This window comes from Serinus canaria, chromosome 2 (assembly GCF_022539315.1).
Source record: "Serinus canaria isolate serCan28SL12 chromosome 2, serCan2020, whole genome shotgun sequence".
Classification (NCBI taxonomy): Eukaryota; Metazoa; Chordata; class Aves; order Passeriformes; family Fringillidae; genus Serinus; species Serinus canaria.
Genome location: NC_066315.1, coordinates 124,670,637 through 124,692,030, shown reverse-complemented (window position 1 = coordinate 124,692,030; position 21,394 = coordinate 124,670,637). Strand labels below are relative to the sequence as shown.

At 37.4% G+C, this 21,394-nt stretch overlaps 1 protein-coding gene across 1 annotated transcript in view; it reads right to left on the bottom strand.

Moving 5' to 3' along the window:
• RALYL (RALY RNA binding protein like) overlaps nt 1-21,394 on the bottom strand; it is a 364,189-nt gene that overhangs the window by 10,323 nt on the left and 332,472 nt on the right. The window contains exons 6-8 of the mRNA XM_050970884.1: nt 20,968-21,131; nt 11,778-11,891; nt 7,253-7,431 (exon numbers count right to left, since the gene is read on the bottom strand). Coding sequence (XP_050826841.1) covers nt 7,253-7,431; nt 11,778-11,891; nt 20,968-21,131 — 457 coding nt within the window. The remainder of the gene's footprint in view (nt 1-7,252; nt 7,432-11,777; nt 11,892-20,967; nt 21,132-21,394) is intronic.

Here is a 21,394-nt window from a genome sequence, read left to right as displayed (position 1 = left end):
TTAGTATCTGTTTGGTATGGTGCCCCTAATGACTTTCTTAAGTTGCTCAAGTACAAACACCTCACACTGACATTTATCAAGTGAACACAATCTTTTACCTGTTCATTTGTCTTAGGAATGAAGGACATCGTGTTTCCCCGACACTGAATGCAAGATTTCAATGAATGGTAAGCTCAATAGAAAAGACAAAATTTTGCATGATCTTAGTGATTTTTAAAGTAAGCTGAATAAGATTTCTGGCTCAACATTGCTTCAGCCATTGCCATTAATTATAACGTTTGTCCTTTATTTTCTAAGTAGTTCTGTACAAGCGCATTCAGAAAGCTGCAAGCTCTCAGAATAGCTACTGATCTTTTCGACAGGCCTAATCAGCCTAATTTGGCTGATAATAGAAGAGTCAGTCTTGTCTGTCCTAATGCTATGGACTGAAAAAACAGGCATCTAAATGGACAATGAAAAATCTAGTTTAATTACAATGATAAATTAAGCACTATCAATACTATTACACAGTCACATATTTGATTAATTTTTCTACTTGAAACTAGGTTTAAACTAGATGAAACTAATCAGACAAATTTTAGTTCTTTTTCTGTAGGTTTTATTTCACTATCTGCTGAGTATTTTCATTGTTGAATTCCATACAAAATAATTAAAGCCAGGAAAGTTTCAAAGTTTCATACAGATTTGCTATTAATTTCACTTTAGCTACTTATAGGAGGGATGTGATGCATACAATCAACCCTTTCACCAAACTAGTGGTAATTTGATTCAGACTCTGAAGGAGGTAAAGGCCTGAGCCATAGCCCAGGCAGCCAAGAACTCCTCTAGCTGCAATCTGTTCTCTGAAGACCCACAAAGGCAAGGAGTGGCCCAGGGAGCATTGACGTGGGTGATGTTGGAACACCCAATATGCAATTAACACATGAGCAGCAGGCAGCTTTTCAAAGTCCCACTTGTCAAGGGACCAAGAAAGTTGTGGGTGCAGGGAGTCTCATACAGTCCTTTCCCATTGCATGTAATTTGATGACAATACAGCCACTATATTCCACAAATCTGACAGCCTAAATGGGCCTTCTTTGAGCTCTCCCAGCTGAGCAGCCTGGCTGCTGGGTGGTGGTTTCCCCTTGAGCTGGGATGCCTCTCAAGGTTACTTCTTGAAGCAGACAGACCATTTACCAATGGCAGATGTTTGGGAAGTGACTGGTATTACACAGAACCTTTTAGTATGGTAACTATGCTTTGTGCTTTGGTGGTTTTGAATCATTGTGCAAATGACTGTGCTATACAGTATCATAGTGAACCTTGCCACTAAACCTTGGCTACTCACTCTTCTACAACATCGTATTAAAACCACTTTTGCTAATACCTTTGATAGTGCACCTGTAAGCAATCTAAATCACCCATTTGTGACAAGAGGGAAATGTTTTTGATGAGCTTTAGCTGCTGTGCTAGTTGGTTCCATTGATTTAAATGACAATGGTATCAATTTCTACAAGAAGTATAGCTATTATTATATCATAATGGTTTTACTTTTGCATAATGAAAATGAGTGCAGCAAGAGGATTATCCTGAGTTTTACGTCTATGGCAGTTTCTGATATTAATATTTGAAACATTATTCTCTATCAGATGTTAGAAACAAATTTGATAGGCTGAAAACATGCAGGGTAGAGGTGAAGAAAGGGACAAGAGTAAGAAATTAAATACCCTTGAGAGGTAAATATACCTGAAATATACTTAATAGAAAGAGAACTATAATTGTTGTTGAAATAACTGCTGTAAATCTACATTGTAACCAGAACTGGGCCTTTTATAGTCTCTGTATCTTTGGTTCTAAAATAATTTAATAAAAATGCCTCTTAAGACACCTCATTAAAGTTGACTCATTATTGTGGAACTCCCATCTAATAATGCTTGTCTGGTTTCATCACTTTTAACACAGCTACACCAGCATAAAAACAATGCTGTGGTTGTGAATAAATCCTTCAAATTCCAACCAAGCACTAACCAGAGTCTGATCTGAGTAATGACACCATAAATCTACTGCATTTGCATCACATACTCTACCAGAAAACAGTTTGCTGTACTGAATGCTCAACTACTGGCCCACTACCATGCTATTATTATTATAGTTATTTACTATGAAAGGCTGACAGTTTGATAGGAACTATTACTCTCAGGCAATGTAATACATACATGAATGCTTGTGTATAATTCATTACAGTTAATTGTTTTGTTGATACCTTATTAACCATTGGCTAAAAGTGTTTTGTGTTTTTTTTCCCAAATCTATAATACTTCAGGATTTCAGTGAAGTAACTTGTAGCTACCTGTTTTATTTACAAGGGGGCTGCATTTACTTGATCAGTGCTTCCTCAATGATCGATTAACACCCTTTGAAACAAGTTCAGAGAAGATATAGGAAATGTTCTGGGTCTGCACTGGATTGTCCATGTGCTAAATCAGTAGAATTAGGGAACACCAAGCATGCTCATTCCGAAATGTTCTTCCTTCAATCTTTCAGCCAGGCCGCACAATATTAATGCTCTTTCTATTAAGAAGGGACTTATTTTTGGGGACTGAGGACAAGCTGCTGCTCAAATGCTGTAAGGTGTTTGACTGTGTTGCAAAGGTCACTTTTCTGTTCCTCCCTGTGCAGCCACAGGGGCAAGAAAAGGTTATTTGTTTTCCTTCCCACTACTTACAATTTAAAGCCATGGCAGACAGAAAAGCCCTGCTTGATATCAGTGGAGATTTGTGTTTGGGTAATTTGTGACCTGTTTGTGATTTTTGTGTGGACTTAATTTAGTTAACATAAAGATCTTTCTTCATGAGAGCCCATTTTCCATAAAATAGGATGGGTGTATTGTCTTCGTCACAACATTGTTGAGGGACAGTTTAAATTAAAAGGAATGCACTAGGAAGGAACACAGGAATTTTAAATACACTGCTACTAGAAACTGTTCAATGTTAGGAACAGAATGAAAATCTGAATTATGGGTCCAGTAAAATCCGGGATAACCAACTCCTTGTTTTTTTACCTGAAAGGAGCAAAAGAAATAGACCTGAAGTTTTCAATCCCTCTCGCTACCTCTGGTCAGTTAAGTAATTCAGTTAAGTGACATGAATTGTATAGTAAGCTCAGGAGCTACATAATAAACCAGTGACTATGTTATATGGACATAAAACTACAAAGTATGCATGCCCTTGTACAGGTGGGAGTGAGAGGCTGTGTGAGAGCATGTGGATGAATGCTTATGGTGCACTCTACTGAGCAAGTTGAAGCCAATTCTTTAACACATTCAAGCGTAGATGGATCATGTTTCTCAGATCACCTTTTAAAGAACTCTTCAGTATAGAAATGCAGCAAAATTCTTTGGGAATTTTTCTAAAGAGGTTCCTTTCAGTGTCTGAAACAGTGGAGACATTTACTGAGAGACAATTTTGGGCAAATAGTACAAAAGAGAATTTGTCAAGAGGTGGTGTTTGATGATTGCAGCAGGTGCCTTAAATGCATCAGGTCTGAAATTGGAGTTCAGATGGGCAATCAAGTTACTGCTGCGTTTAACTTTCTCACACTTTAGCTGAGCTACAATGACTGCTTGTGGGCATGCCTTTAGTCATTGAAAATTACAATGCAGGGTTGAACAACATCCTCTTCTATATGGTGGAGGAAGAAGGTGTGCAGCTGTTGAGTGTTGTGTTGTTTTGTGTGTGCAGCCAGGCAGATAACTGAAGGGTTCTTAAATCCATGCCTGGCTTAACTCAGACTGTGTCTTTCTTTACAGTTGATCTAGGCTGAAAGCAGGCATGAGGACAGCTGCCATCACTCAATTAATGTGCAGTAACCTGTTCCTTCAAATAGACAACTGTCTATTATTTAGAGAATTTAGAGTGAATTATTTAGAGAATTTAGAGTGAATTTAGAGAACCGATCCTACCAGCTAAGCCCACAGCAGTAGTCACTTTCTTTGCAAGTTAGAATTAGAAATAAAGAAAGAAATGTATTTTTGAGTCCTCTGCTACAAAGATGGAGACCCACATATGTGGATTCAGAGGTTCCACTCTGGCAACAACTGGACTCTGGCAGTGGGTGTGACCTTTTTGAATTCCTCCCTTTACTGACAGCCTTAGGAAAACAGAATTCTGTTCTGCAAACCTGCAGCACATTTTGGAAAATGATCTGACAGAAGATTTGCAGATAAATCTGAGGAACTCACTAGAGGTTAAGATCTGAATTTAAGTAATTTCCCTGTTTTCCTCTATTAATATTTTTCATACTAGTGGACTCACAGTATAAATTTTCCTGCTGAAATTATTTCAGGGCATTAGCTTTGCCCATTTAAATATTTTTCTATTTCCTCTGCTGGTCTTAATGGTGAAAGAAAGTCTTTTCTTAATCATTGTCTTATATTCCTTTAGCTCTATATTTGGAAAACATTATAGATTTCATTAAAAAAAACATTTGGAGGATTTTTTAAAATTCCAAGTCCAATGCTATTATTTTACACAAAATAGAAATGTTTTTCTTATGCAGAGAGCTTTTCTTACTGTTGTCATATTTAACATGTGTAATTCTTAACCTCTCTTTTGTTTTCTCAAAAGATTTGTATCTACCTCCATTCCAAATTACATATTTTCTCTTAGTCAGCTTTCTTTCCTAAATAATTTAACTTTTATAAAACAACATCTCTTAGGACTTCCTTTATAACAAACATATATATACTTTACTTTTCAAAAGACAGAGGGCAATTTCAGATAAGAGGACACAGAATAGGCAGAATCAGACTGAATTGCCAAGAATTTCTACAGGGGTATTCATTATGTATTAGGAAGTATTCTTACTGTCTTTCCATTTACAGAGCTATCAATGATTGGAGTAGGAACTAAATCTTACAGGAATTGGCCAGTATATCTACATAAATATATGTCAATATAAAACAGTTTAAATTACAATATGCATCAAAAACTACCATCTTCATATCATAACTACAGGCTGATACTGCTTTCTGTTTGGGTAAAAATTGTAGAGGAAATATTCATAATTCAATTTATAATTGCCTTTCTGTGGAAAACACCCACGCCCTGAGATTTCTTTGAAGTAATCCTTGGCTGAGCAATCCTTTATCCTATCCAATGCAGTTTTGAATTCACTAATCTCCCTAGGCTTTGCAAAAGAGGAAAGTGTTATTATCACATCCCAGCAGGCAGGAAAACAAAGGTGAAGTAGCCTCTTCCAAAACTTGATGGAAATGGCAAGAAGGATGAAAGGAACAGGGATTTTACATCAGTGACAATCTTAGTTGCAAGCTTTAAAGTCTACAATACTGCCAGCTTATCAGCAAGAGGGTCCCAGCTTTTGGGAAGGTGAAAGGCATGAGGCTGACTGGCTCCACTGCCCCGGCATTGCACCAGGCTGCACCTGCCTGAGAGGATGCACACAAGTCCTCTTGGCCTTTCCTTGCTGCCATCGTGTTGGGATGGGGGGCATGCCACTCATCCCAGGATGCAATGCAGAGGACACCACTCTCCACATGCAGTGAGCTGCCTCTTCCCAGCACTCATGCACTTAGTGATGACAGGCAGAGAGACTGGAGCTGGTTCCCCACCCCACCTTGGATGTGTGTGTCAGACCTTTGAGCTGTCTTTGGAGCTGTGTCTGCTCCTCACTGTGCTTCAACTGAATCCATAACATGAATCTTGGAAAGGCCTTTTCACTTGGAAGCAGCGGTGTGCAAATGTGCCTGTGCCAGTTCCAGACTTTCATTGCTAATGAATTCTGCCTGTGCTGCTTGCTTTATAGAGCCTTTCCTGCTGAGGCCTTTGATAGATGGAAAAATTCTTCTACTTTTTGTGCCATATAGTGCGAATATATGCTAAGTATGTAAAATCCACGGGGTGAAATGACAGCATTGAGCAATCAGAGTCTAATGCACTGTATGGTAACATCCCCACTTAGTTGTCTGTAATGGGGAGTATGGTGCCTAATTAGTGCAAAACCCACCATTCTTGTAAAACTCTGGTCTCCCCTATTGCTAAAATCACTTCAGCTGGTCAGGTATTAGCCATGGTGAAAGATTATATTTGCAAGTATTTCTTAATTACAAAACTTCAACTCCCTACAAATTCAGAGTGGTAGCTTCTGGCATCCCTTATATCTGAAGAGGAGAAGCTCTCTTGAAGAAAAAGGGATAATGTCATCTGTTCTCCATTGCGTGTGAAAAGATAAGGGAATTCAGGTTTTAGTAGCTTCTTCTGGGAATAATGCTATTCAGGATATAGAAATTAAAGTCTTAGGCTGGCTAATGGGACACAAACCTGAAAAAATTACAAGTAGGTTTAAATTCCTTTTGCAGTAAGCAGCACAAACAGCTGGTTATTCACATGCCCCATTATTCCACACTACCTATTGATTCTGCTTGCTAACTGACTTCTGCTGCTTTTGTAAAAGATTTTTACTGTACACACAATTAAATATTTTTTAAATGCAAGCAATGACAATGAGCAGCAAAAGTTCTTCCAGCTCAAAACAGAATAAAAAAACCAGGAAGGGAAGGAGAGTATTATAGAGGCTAAACCACTGTGACTGTTCCATTCTTGTTAGGAATTCATAGAAAGGTATAAATCTCACTTTCCAAATATTTTTTCATATTGCTCTAGAAGAACTTAGGATTTTAGCACCATAATGGTGCTAAATAAAGTGCTTTTATTTAATAAAAGGTGCAGCCTCAGGCTGAAAACCCAAACATTTCTTAGCTAAACATTTATTAAGGAGAAATCCTCCCATCAAAAAAATCTGTATCTGCCAATACAGCCCGCAGAGTATACACATGGAAGATAGAGACTCGGGACTGTGGAAAGCACATGTTTAATAATGAAAAATTTCAATATTTTAGAATCTTATTTAATTTTTAGAAGCAGCAGTTAAGAAAAGATAAAAAGAAAAAAATAAAACTCTACATTTTTACATTTGTAAAATAATAAATGTAAACCAATTTAAACTACAATTATTTATTTTTTTTTCTAAAAAAATTTATTTTCTTTCTAAAATCACCAAATGTAGTAAAATATTTTTTTTTTCTCCTCAGAGGTTCCTATGCTTAATTGATATTACATTGTATGAGGAGTATAGGTCTGGGCACAAGTTACAGAATATCACAGTGCTGCTCTGAGTTTATTTTGTTAATCCAGACTGCTGGTTCTCTGTGGTTACTTGTAGGAACCATATAGACAGACAGGTCATAATTCCTTACCAGCTCATTGCTGCCATCCTCATCAAAATCCTCCTCTATCCCATCAGTCATATCTTCTCCATCCCCATCTGCATCTGGCCCTCCTTCAATTGGCTCTTCCGTAGAGTTATCTGCATTCTCTGATATGCATTCCTCTTGAATCAAATCAGCATTATCTTCCATTTGTTTCTTTTGGGCTTCTGTAAGGAAAACATACTCTATGGAGATTCAGTAACCTTTCCTGTTGGTGGCAAAGGAAACTGCTCTGCAGAAGAAACCTAAGCTTCCATCTCCAGATGTGCCAGATTTTTAAAATTCTCCGTGATAATATCTACCAGGCAAATATGATTGAAAACTTTTCTTTCAAAAATTAGTGCACAAATAAATTACAATATCAATATGATCATCTACCCCATGTATGCCGTGCAGTGGATGAAGGTTTGATTTGCCAGTAGATCCAGCTTTTTGATTTTCTGTACTTGACTTTGCCTTGGAATCCAATTGGCATAATCATCAGATGTTTATTCAAGTGCAGCCAATGAGAAGTACATAAATATCTATGCTCTGAGAAGCAGAAGGCTGATAATTGCCAATAAATGAGTAAGAATTTGTATTAATTTACTGTGAATATATCTTAACAGTCATACAGGTAATCAACAAATGCTTTTAGACAGGTAAACATGTTTTTATGAATAAAGTATCCATTACTCCTCATTGGTATAGTGTGCTGAAGTAACTGGAGAATGTCCCCTTCCAATCAACCAAATATTGGCTTCCTATATTTTCTGCAAAGTGGTAGGAAGAAAGACAATTTCCATGGAGGCCTGAAGAATCTGTTCTGGTTGACTTCATGAGGGTAGCTGCATTGTTGTGATGAGGTATTGGGAAACTCCTGGATATGCTGAGGAATTTCATCCAAACAGCAGAATACCAGAGGAAGGTTAATGGAAGAATGACAGACACAGACTGGCTAGAAGAATGTTTGGAGGGATCAGAGTCTTAATTCTATGCATGTCAGGAACTTATATGAAACACTTTATGTACTCAGAGTGAATCAGGCCAGAGAATTTGTTGCATGCAGCTAGAAAAATGTCTTTTCAGTCTGAGGGTGATCAATGACAGAATTTCTAGAACAAAATATTTCTTCCTTTATAAGACTGACTGCTCTGTAGTTCAGCAGTAGTAGTTCAACACCTATCTTGTTGGACAGCCAATGAATTAAGCATTGCCTTGAAGCTCTATATTTTTGAAGCTCTATTATTTTTTTAACATAAGTTATTACCAGCTACACATACTTTTCAAATCTGATGGCATTTTTCTGTTCCATAGTCTTAAACCAAGACATTTGTTTTACCTTTTGACTTTGCACATTTATTTTGCCACTTTCATTCATCTCTTTATTCTTCATTTGTCTTTAGTCCCTCATTTTCAACTTTGCTTACTAAAGAAAGAGAAAAATCAGGCCTTCCTCCCTTAGTCACTTAATGTCTTAAGAAAGACTCTTAGATTTAAAGAATACAAAGTCATCTTAGGCAGCTGCTCTGACAGCTGACTGTAGTCATATGTATGAGCAGAAGACTGAGCCCATGGAGCCTTATCTTCCGTTGGTAAGGTGCTCCATACAATGCCATGCCAGTTAAAAGTGATTGTGTTACTTGCCTTATGCACAAGGAAATGTGGATTGAATCATCTAGGCCTTCCATGTCTGGCCCTACCACTTCCTGTCTTAAGTCAGTTCTTAGATCACTCAGCTCTGGCAATGAGAACTGAAACAACTTTGGTTAAGGCTTTTAAAAACAAGGTTTTAAAAAGCCTTAACTAAAATTTATTACTATTACTATTACTATTACTATTACTATTACTATTACTATTACTATTATTATTATTATTATTATTATTATTATTAATAATAATAATAATAATAATAATAATAATAATAATAATAATAATAATAATAGTATAGTAATGGAAAAACTTCTAAGATAACAGCTACTAAAAAATTAGGTCACTTACTTAATTGTCTTAATGAGAACATAGACTGGGTTCTTCAGAGAAGGCTAAAATACAGTCTCAGTATCCATTTCTTTTGGGCTCTTCTGAGAAGATAAACTCAAGTGTCAGAACAGCTTATTCCCAGCTTCCCAGTTCAGACTTTTGCAAACTAAGAAGCTATTTCTATAGTTTTCCTATGTACAGGAAATCCTATTTTCTATATCCCCCCTATTGGAAAGGTTAGGGGCTGATAATAGGAAAAGCCAGAACAGCTTTTTCTGCAAGGAGAGTTTTCATGCAACTAATATATGCACTGAGCTTGTCCAGCCTGTAACATCACATTCCCCCAGATGTAACATCTTTTAGGATTAAAAATTAAATATTCTTCAGGAGAGTGAGTCAAACTTAGAAAACCAAAAGAGCAAGATGATGGCTTGAGTTTTCTTTTGTGCAAATGAGAAACAGATCCTCTCTCTGATCCCTGTCTTGGTGAGGCCACAGCTTCTGGCAGAGGAAAATAAAAAATTACATTGCCAAACCCTAGAGAAGGAACAAAATCACCTCAACATCTCCCATTTGGCACTCTAAATGAAATAGTTTAGCTACTGATGTAGCTTACACAAATCTCTTTTGGATCTGCAGACTAATAATCCAGGCTGCATAACCCTCTTCATTAGTTTAGGAAACTTAAATGGGGTTTCATGCTTACTGGTATCTTTGAGGTGTTTTTCTCCTCACACCCTCCAATGAGAGGAAAAGAATATGAGGGATGGATTCTGCACCTGATGTTTCAAACCATCAATATTTTGAAAACATTTTTTAATATCTGAGGATATTCATTGCATGTCTTCAGAAGCCATAAGATTGCGACTCAATATGAATCAACATTTTCCCTTTTGATCTGATTTCTATTTAAATGAGATCACTACAGTACTTTAGCAAAAGTGAAAATTGAATATCAAAGTACAATGATCTGCAGATTGTTTTGCATAGTAATGGATTTTTTATAAAAACTCCCCAAGGTAGCATAATCAAGAGTATTTCAGTGCAGATTCCATGGAGCGCCTTGCAATTACGTCTTCACCAATTATACCAACTTTTATCCAACTTGCATAAAGTACAAAATAGAACCTAATGAATATATATTGTGCACAGACCTGAAAGAGATAATCACACTCTCTACTAATGGTTTACCTTAGAGCTGAAAAAAGCCCTCAACTTTGTGGGATAAACTGTAACAGCTGGGGAACTGGTCCCTGTCTGTCAACTTAGAAAGTTATTGTAAAGAAAAGGTAGGTTATTTTTCAAACAATTTTTTTTAAAGTTACTTGGGAACAGGAGACATCCATATCTAAATTCTTATTTTGACTGTGTCAGGTTTATAACCCTCAATTGCTAATTTCCAGTAATGTTTTAGACAGTCTTGATGGAATTCTCTTTATGTGTCCTGATGGGTTTTTGGCTTCATGTAACTGACTACTGTCCAGTCACCCACGCAGTTGAGGGTTCTGAGGCAGAATTTCTTTCATACATTTCACACAAAATTCAGAAAAAGGTTTTATCACAGAATGGAGAGGTGAAAAAAAATAGTTGAGTTTTTCATGAGATAAGGCATCCATGCTGACTCTCACAAAATCAACTCACTGATATAAAGCTCCTGTAAAAATATATATGTGATCTATAAGGAAATAGCAAAGAAAATGCCATAGACAGGCATAAGAACTGTGTTTTAATATATTCTATGGTGAAAATACAACCTTTTAATTCAGGATGATTTTAAAGTGCTGTAAGGTGAGATCATTCATCTAACAAAATGAATAATGCACTGACTTCATTACATTATGAAGTAGTATTGGATTTTTTCATACCTAAGGTGTGACTAAAACCAAAACTTTTTAAGCCAGAAAAAAGCTAAACTGGAGCTGGAACCAGTTTTACGAAGAGGCCCGAACTTCACTCAATAACTGAGGTTGGAAACTATCTCTGGGCTTTCCAAGTCCAATCCCTCTTCAAATCAGGGACAAACTCAAACTTTAGCCCAGGTCCATAGGTCCTGAGGTGAATGAGTTTTGAATGTTTCCAAGGATGGAGACAGTATAGTCTCTCTGGTCAACTCATTATGCTGCTTATTGCATCTTTTCCTTATATCAAACAAATTTTTTTCCTTGCTTCAGCTTGTGAGTATTATCTACTGCCTATTGCCCAGGAAATAATTCTTGATGTACACCATCTATTAATACTTAAAGTGCCTAGCACCAGCATCCCCATGGTCAAAAACTTCTAGCTTAATTCTGCTCAGTCAGTTTTTTAGTGATGTCTTGTTTCCAGAACAACTATAAATATTATTTTTTCCTACTACACCATAAAAAATGATTCTTAAATGATGATGCATGTGCTGTAAAGAATATTAATCTGTTCTTCCAGTTGTTTTACCTGAGAGTTGATTTACCTTCCTTCAGGCCTCCGTTAAGAACCAAAATTTCTTTGGTCTGTGTGCTTGACTGGTAACAAGTTTCTAATTTTATTAATATCACTAAAAATGGCTTTTACCTACCTGCTTCAGCTTTTTGCTGCTTTTCAATCTTTTCCAGTCTCCCTAACAAGGAGTCAATTTTTGTTTTGATTTGAGTTAATTCTTTCTTGATTGTTTGTAACTCATCTGATTTCACTGTGGAGAGAGAGCAAAATGCAAAACATGAAATAAACTATATTTGTGGTAGCATTCCCCCCCACCCCAGAAAAACATTGTTTTTTAAATTTTCTGTCTAGTACAAATACTACCCTCTCATATTTGTTGATATTTTCAGAGATTTAGCTTTTAAAATTAACATTGTTAATTAAAAATGCAGAATCCAGAAACCACAAGATTCTAAGCCTTATTGGCAAGAGTCCATGAAAGGTGCGTTGCTCAGTAATAGTAATTTCAGGAAAAACATCTGAAAAACATCTTCATAAATCCAAGTAATTTTTACTTCAAAACAGCCTATAGTGAAAGAATAATTCAAAGATGGTAGACATGTCACAGTCTTGCAATGTTTTTTTGCTGGACTCTTTTGTAATAATATTGACAATAATAAATAGATCCCTTACAGTATGTATTTGTCAGCAAGAGTGAATGGTAATATAAGTGCTAGGGCAGCCAGGAATGCAAGGTTATGTTCCAGTCAAAAACTCATTGCAAGAGGTGTCACATTTTGTTGCTTCAAAAGCTTCCTGTTCAGTTTCAGTTGGCAAATTCTTGTGCTTTTTCCAGCTCTGGATAATATATGAAAATATTTCATTTTATGATCACGTCCAAGGACAAGGACACACCACCTCTAAATTATTAGCTGAAGTTTCCAAATCTTTATTGCACTGCTTTACTCTTCATTTTTGTTTATTATTGTGCTCCCATTGTCTAACCTAAGAAGGAGGAACTGCTTTGAGATGTTTTGGCTTCAAAGGAAAAAGTGCTGCAGCCCTCATAAATTACCCCATTACTTTGGCATTATCAGAACATGTGTTTTATGCTCAGAAGGTGGCCAAAACAAATACACTTGCCCTGTTTATACTAGTATATAATGTGGAAAAGATCAAGAGGAGAAAATGGCAATTCCATGCTAGCATGGAAGAATAAAGCCATTTATAAAGGAGCAGAGTAGGCAACAGAGCTGTCATTCTTACAAGTCTTATAGGAAGAAATGGACCATCCTCATGAGGGACTGCCAGTGGAAGAGCACTGAGCTCTGTTACTCCTCCACCACTGCTGTAGGAGGATGTGCATTGACTTTGGTGTGTGTATAGAGAGCATGGATACACACAACAAGGAGGGTCCTTATCAAGCCTGGGAAAAGGGGTGTTCTGCTATGAAGAAGAACATGTCCCCTTTCTATCAAAAGGGTCTTCTGGCTGCATCTTGCTGCATCAGTCCTGTTCATTGATGACATTGGCCATGTCGGTTATCATGGTGTCCCAGGTAATTTGTATTGGGCAATCAATCTGATGATGAAGTGTGAAGACAAGCTATTGCCTGCTTCAGTGATAGTTGATGAGTAGGTGTTTACTTCAAATTAGCCTTATTCCAAACTTGAAGCATATTCACTGAGGCTGAAACCAAAGATTTTTATCTTAGAGTTTGGGCCATGTACATTGTAGTATAACATGTCAAATAAAGGCAGTAGGTTGCTACATGCCGTAATGAGCTTGTTTAATCATGCTCATATTGAGAAATGGCATTATCTCACAGTATAGGCTGAAACCTCTGATCTCACTTGGAATGAACAGAAAGACTTAAAGAAAAGAGGATAAAACTGACCTTTGTGCTAGACTCTTATATGCTATACATTATTTGATGGAATTATTTTGTGTGTTTGTAGAATGAGGGTTTAAAATGTTCTTAGCGAAATAATGCATCGTTCTCCAGTCCCACAGATCTGAAACAAACTGTGAAGAGTCTGACAACTATATATTTAGAAGGTTACTGTTTCCCCAGGGGCAGTGGCTGGTCCACGTTGGAGTAGCAAGGTAGCTCATAATCCAGAGTGAAATGGTGTGAACTGGTCCAATGGGGAATGCTAAGTGCTGGCAGCAACCCACTACAAAGCCTGTTGGCAACACATTCCATGCAGCCAAACTGTTGTGTCAGGGATGCTCCCTTGACTGGCAAACTGCAGGCTGGCCAGGCCCAAAAGGTCAGGCCCAGAAGTGACACTGCAAGGACCTAATGGCATTTATTTCCAGCCTACTAAGCAAAGCACTTCTGAGTTTGAAAAGGAAACATGCTCATGCCTAGCATTGCTGTTGAGCTCAGGTCTGCTGCACAGAGGCTTCCACACATTGTCTCTGGAAAAACAATGCTCAGAAGAAAATGGCACCAGAAGGAACAAGACAACAACAAGGATTCATGGAACAAACCCCAGTGAAAAAGGATGAGGGAGTGCTGGGCAATAGATGACTGAACATGAGCCAGTGTGTGCCTAAGTGGCCAAGATGGCCAATGGCATCCTGGCCTGTATCAGCAACAGCGTGGCCAGCATGAGCAGGGCAGTCATTGTCCCTCTGTACTGAGCACTGGTGAGACACCTTGAGTGCTGTGTCCAGGCCTAAGCACCTCCGCTGAAGAAGGACTGAGGTGCTGGAGAGTCTCCAGAGAAGGGCAATGAAGGCAATGAGGCTGGTGAAAAGTCTAGTAGGTGATTTCATACGAGAAGTGTTTGAGGGAGTTGGGGTTGTTTGGCCTGGAGAAAAGGAGTCTTGGGGGAGACCTTATCACTCTGTGCAACAAACTGAAAGGAGGTTTAAGGTAGGTGGGAGGTATCCACTTCTCCCAGATAACTGGTGATAGGGCAAGAGGACATAGCTTCAAGCTGCACCTGGGGAGGTTCAGGTTGGATGTTAGAAGTAATTTCTTTATGGAAATGATTTTTAAACATTGGAAATTATTGCCTTTGGAGTCACCATCCCTGGAGGAGTTCAAGAAAACACTATCTGATATTAATGCTGTGGTCTAGTTGGCAAGGTGGTGAGCACTTAAAGGCTGAACTGGATGATCTGCAGGTCTTTCCCAGTCTAAATGATTCTATGATTCCAGGATCATAGAGTCATTTGCTTCAAGTTAACACTAAAAAGGACTGAAAAAAAAAAAAAGAAAAAAAATCTCAACCAGTCTGCACAAGTGCCAAACTTTCACTCTGTTTCCAGTATTGTGAAGGTGTAATTATTTGAACTGCTTACTCTTTTACCTTGCAGAGGCTCGTACAAGTCTTCAAAATTATTCTCCTAGAGAAATTCCACTCTCAATTATAGTGTAGTGGGTGTTTCTGTAGTAAGCAGCAACTAGTAAAGACAAATTATAAAGGACCCTGATGAAAAGTAAGTTGAGCATGAGCCAGATTTTTTCCTTGTCACAACTTAAATGCATCCTGCAACTGAGCACCACACAGTTGCTTATTTCCCTCCAACATCCAGAAGGATGAAGGGAAGAAAATAAGGCGAGTTAAAGTGAGAAAACTAATTGGTGGAGATAAGAACACTTTATTAATTGAAATCCAATTTAATGATGATAATAGTAATAGTAATAGTAATAGTAATAGTAATAGTAATAGTAATAGTAATAGTAATAGTAATAACAAAAAGGAAAACAACAGAGAAATAAAGTCCAAGAAATAAAAGCAATGCAATGCAATGGCCTGGAACATCCCTTTGGCCATCTGGGGTTGCCCATCCCAGGTGTGTCCCCTCCCAGTTCATTGTGCATCCCCGTCCTTCTCATTGGTGTCATCAACACTGTTTCCAGCATAAATTCACAACACAGCCCCATAGTAGCTACTGAAAAGAAAATTGCCTCTGCCCCAGCCAAACCCAGCACACCACTCTACCCAGCACTTGTCAGGCCACATCTGGAGCACTGTGCCCACCTCTGGGCTCCCCAGTCCAGTAGGAAATGAAGAAGACAAAACCAGACTCTTCTCAGTAGACCTCACTGACACACCAAAAACCTTTGGCATAAGTTAAAGCATGTGGAATTTCACCTAAACATGAGAATTTTATTTTTTCTTCCCATGGGTCTGGTCAGACACAGCCCTGGGAATTTTGCTTGGCAAGGCACTTGCACCAGATGAGCTCCAGAGGTCCCTTCTAAACTCAACCATTCTGTGAATCTGTGATAGCACTTGTTAAGAACTTCACGCTTTTAAAGCAATGTTATGACAAAGATAAAATGTAAAGATTATAAATTTTGTGCTCTAGGTGTCCTGCTTTGAGTATATAAATTCTCCTTTAAAACATCATATATTTTTTAAAAATTGATCTCAGGCAAGAAACAAAGCCATTGGTAAACATGACACCAGAACTGCATGTATCCAAAATATCTGTTCATCTGTTTTTGAGCAATAAAGTAGGAAATTAAGGTAACTTACTCTTCAGGAATTTTTTTCCCAATTAATAGATAAAATAAAGGGCAGCAAATAACAGCTCTTCGCATAATGAAAGGGAGAATAATTATTAATGAAATTTGTAATGACTAAATATCTTCAACAACTCTGGTGCAAAAATGTAAATAAACAGGGGAAATTTGCTGATGACATGAAATTGAAAGATATCACTTATTCAGAGTAAACTGGAATGGAAGAAGAGGTCAGGTGATTTAAAGGAATGTTACATTAGAAAAAAAAAAAAAAAAAGAGATTTCACTGAAAAAACCCTACACTTAGCAACAGAAGTCCAGCTCTTAGCACCAAGGCTCATCAGCCAAAGAAGACAGTGACAGAATTATCCTGGGGTTGATAACAGACTATCACTATCTGCAACCATGAGAAGGAAAATGCAGTGCTGGGTGTATCAAACGGTGTACTGCTGAGGATGGAGAAGTGTATTGTCTCTGTGTGAGGACCTGGTGAGTGTGGGTTGAACCACTGAATTCTAGCAGGTACATGTGGAGAGCAGCTGTGAAGATGGCCATAAAAATGGAAAGCCTTTAGTGTGACAGAAGCATTTGTTTGCTGAAGACAAAAAAAGGTAAAAAGAAACAACACTTTATGCTCAGACAATGTTGGAACAAAAAAGAGAATGTGAACAAATGAGAAACAAGATAAGCTGGAGATTACAAGAAACAGAAAAACCCCAAACCCCGACTATTTTTAAGATGCATCTTAAAGGATTAGATGATGATGCTACTTGCAAGAGTAAGGAATTTGATTCAGTGACCCTTTCCAGCCCTTTGTGGCCTTCTAGAATGCATCTTTCATTGAAGCATCTAACACCAAAGGAGACAGTCACATCCAGAACATTATAAAAGGAATACAATTAAGGTCAATCACATTTTTAAAAATGAAAGTGCTACTGTTGAACTACAGCTTTTTGTAAAACATATTTTTTCTTAACTGCAAATTGATTATACCACAAAGCATGATTCAGATTTCTTTGGGAAGAAATGTCATGTATTTTTAACTAAGCCCTTCATGTTTAATAAAAAATATTTTATTACTGTAGATATCACTAAAAAATGGATCAGCTGAGGAAGCTAAATATAAACTCTATGAGTCAAAATTAATTCCTTTAAAGAAAGAATTCAATACATATTTTAATGTCTGAAGTGTCTACTCCTTAATTTCAAGCACACAGAGTATAAAAGATTTGATTAATATTTTCATTCTGATTTCAGATGTGTAAAATGACTGTACACTCTGAACACTTCAATTTCTACATTGTAATAAAAAGTGAGCTCCTACCCAGTTCTAAATAGCAATTTGAATGTACTGCTTCATACTATTAACATGAAGAACTCCTATGTGTGATTTACCCACCAACATGTTTAATTTTGTGATTTACTTCTGGTAATTTGGAAATGCTGATTTATGTTCTTCGAGTCTTTGGAATTAAAAAGAAAACTGTTCCTGAAAAAATTATGGTTTTAGGAAGGAAATAAAATATTCCTAATGTATTTTATGTTTTGGAAGCAGATTTAAAACACCTATTGTCACTTTTTGGTCAAACAGGAGTTTACTGTGCTGGCAGATATTATTTTTGCAGATATGCTCATCAATGAGCAAAGCATTTTTGATACAATGTTTTTTGTAATATCTTTGTGCAACAATAAACCTCTGTCTTTGGATTTCTGTTTTTCTGAAGAGACTCCTTTTGAATCTGATGATTTCACTTAGGGGTCTCCTGTGTTCTGACCTTTAATATGACATGTAGGGGTTAATTTTTTGGATCCTGTCTGAGTGTGAATAGTGATATCTATGAGATTTCTACTTATACATAAAAGGTCTCTTAAGGGAAGTGATCTCATGAGAGTTTTCCTACATGGGGATGAAATCTTCAAAGCATAGTCAGTACCATTTTGACATTGTTAATTCTAAACTTGTAATAAGGGTGTTTCATGGTCTTTCATTAAACTCAAAATAGCTTCCTTCCCATGAACTACGTTTTTCCTTATTGAAGAATTTGTTGAATGTTTCTTGAATGTTTATCCTTATTTACCTAACAATAAATTAACATTAGAATTGACAGTGCATTAGTTCAAGGGGTTCAGATTAGCAGTGTAGAGTAAGGAGCTACAAAATATGAAATTGCTTTCTCCCACAATTCAATATAACCAACTTTTCCAAGAAAATGGCAAAAAGAACTTGCAAAACATACTTTTTCTACTTTCCAAATCAAAGCTCTAAGGAAATGGCTCCATTACTTCTCTGATAAAGGTCTTACAATAAGCTGATTATATTCCTGTCCAAGTCAATAAAATCATGTTTCTATATTTATGATGGGTTGACTGGAATTGACAAAAAGGAAAGTAATTTTATGGGGAAATTAGGCATGAAAATCTTTATACTGAGTGTCTGACTCCTTTTAAAGATGTGATGCATGCAGAAAGAATATTTTGTGCAATTTATTTTATCACAATAAAAAGTCTGCATTTTTTTCCAATTGTCATTGTAATGAATTGAGGATAGAAATCTAAAACAGGTCAAAAAGCCCATGTCTTAAGTGATGCATCTTGCAGCTTTGCCTTCAGTAAAAGAGCTGGATCCAAGGATGATCTTGCCCCCTGGAGCTCTAAGACTGACACTTGGAATTCAGATCACACCTGAATACATTGAAGAATACCTCCACTGGGGAATAACACTGTTTGGATATGGACACTCCTGATTGCACTTCCATTAAATAATTTATAGGTTCTGCAATATTTGTAATATTTTGCAGGCAGTGTTTTGGAAATCTTATAGCAAGTGCCTGTGGATACTTGGACTAGGGTTGAATCCTATAATCAGATTATAGGATTGCTATGCATTATTTAAGTCCTGACACACTATTACAAAGCATTTTTTTTTTTGAAATGCAGAAGCAAATAGTTCTGAGGAACAAATATCTGGATATTAATGCAATATTCTCTGCCTCATTCACTGCTATAGAAATTCAGATTTCTGGGTGAGAGCTTTTCTTGACATCTGTTGAGATACAAACACTAAGATCCTCAGCTCTATAGAAGAATTTTATAATTATTCTTGTTCTGGACAATAAAAAAATATATAAAAAACTTATCTGAAAATAAACTTTCTTGGCTAAGTGCAGCCAAAAAGCCCATTATTATTAATGTATACTTTAGGACAATTAGTCATTTGAATGTACTGATACCACTAAGTATTCATGTACATAAGACAACAGAAACTGATGAACAAATGAGCTCTAACTAAAGGTTTAATTCACTTTGTGAAAACCCAAAGATCCAAGAACTGAAAAGGACTAGCAAAGTAATTTAAGTTCTAAGTTTCCTAAAGTGAGGATCTTGAGCTGCATCCTTTCTTTTAAAATTATAGAAGAAAACCTAATTTATTACTTAAAATAGTGAGGAAAGGGTTACTTCAAGCTAAGTATGAAAATGTCTAGACTCACATTCATCCTCCAGAGAACAAAGGAAATATGGCTACTCCCAGGCATCCTCTAAGGGTCTGAGTCAGCTTTATAATGTGACACCTAAATTTAGCTGTCTTTCTGTGTATTAGGCATCAAAGCTCTTGTTCGTGGTAACGGACATCCAGCCCATTCATTCCCTGGAGACTTAGAAGTGATTTAACTGTACATGCAGGAGAGCCTCTCTGTCAGAACATCATCCTTTCCAAGGAATGTCTTGAGCTATTTGTTCCTGAGTGCACAACGCTGTCTTTAGTTGTGTTTACCACGTGTCCTTTTTTTCAGTCACGTGCATTTACATGTTTATTACACGTTTTCCTTCAAGGTCTCTGATATTGCTGGGTCATACAATAGATCAGGAATGGATCCTAATGGGCTCACAAGGTCCATCTTCTTTCTTTGAGACTAGTGTGTAAGATTTGACTATGTTATTCAAACAGAGTATATGACTGGGTCCTGGTGATGCCATAATTGACTCCTCTGGCAATAAGATGTACTGTTGATGGGTTCAACTATTCCATGGTAAGACAGCATGAGGTTTTGCTGGCACTCTAGTACTGCAAAAGACTTACTGAAGTTCCTTCATTCCTTCTAATATCTGATCCCTACCTGATCTTTCTCTTCCTCTTCCAGTGATGCTTCCAAGGACAGTATCACTCCACATAAGGGGCAGGGGAAGACGGGTGGGTGCTGAAAGATGCACGAAGAGGAAGATGAAGTTCCCAGGACATACTAGGGAGTGGGGAGCTTGGTGAGCTTGGAGGAGGGAATGCCTATTGTCCATCTAGCTCCTCTGTTAACCCTTCTTAATCACTAAAGAAGGGTTAAGTAAGCCCAAGTTGCCAATCCTGTTTGGAACGTCATTTAAAACAAAGACATTTTGCCTCTTTCTACACTCAAAGGAGTCCAGTAAAAAAGAGCACACATAACCCAACCTCCCCTGTCCCACCCCCCACCCTTCCCAGTCCATCCCTACATACAACCCTGAGGTCTCCACAGAAATAAATGTGTCTCTTTCTGTCTATAACAAGATTATTTTCTTTTTTTTTTAACTACCAGCAGTTCACAAGATATCATGGTGAATGAACAGTCAGGTTGAGAGATTTTAAAAAGACTTTTTCTGAGGCCGAGGGAGCAGGTCAAATGTTGAAAGAATTTCCTTAAGAAATGTCATCAATGTGCTCCTTGACTTGCAGGAGAAGCTGGAAGCTTTGGTAATCAAACCAGTTTTTCAAGCTAGAGATTTAGGCTGGGAAATGACTGCAATAGGGCTATCTGTATAGTGGGAGCTGTCTGCTTTCAAAAATTGCTAGAATCATTGTTTCAATACTATTCAACTGATATGAGCAACTCACATTTGGATCCTGAGGAAGAAGCCCCACTTGAGGTGGACCGTGATGCTCCCTTCACGGAGAAAACCCCTTTGCCTCTACGAGTTGTTGTCACAGCCACACGAGGACGTTTGAGTGGAATCACTGCACGGGGCGGTGGGGGGACACGGCCGTGGTAATCAAACAACCTAGAAAAGATTTAGTCAGCTGGACTCCATAAAACCCTCTGTGATTTCATGTCATGGGAGCTCTGTCAACTAAATTTGCATGTTATCTGAGAAAATTACCCTTTGAAACTGTAATCACTTTATATCAAGTCAAATTAGATTTCAAGGACCTATGCACATTAAGTGCCTTATTCAGATTTCAGTCACACACTGGTGCACAGACCAGCTCAGATTTTTTGTGTGTCATTCAAATGAAGGGTGTATTATGGGACTCTGCTGTATGG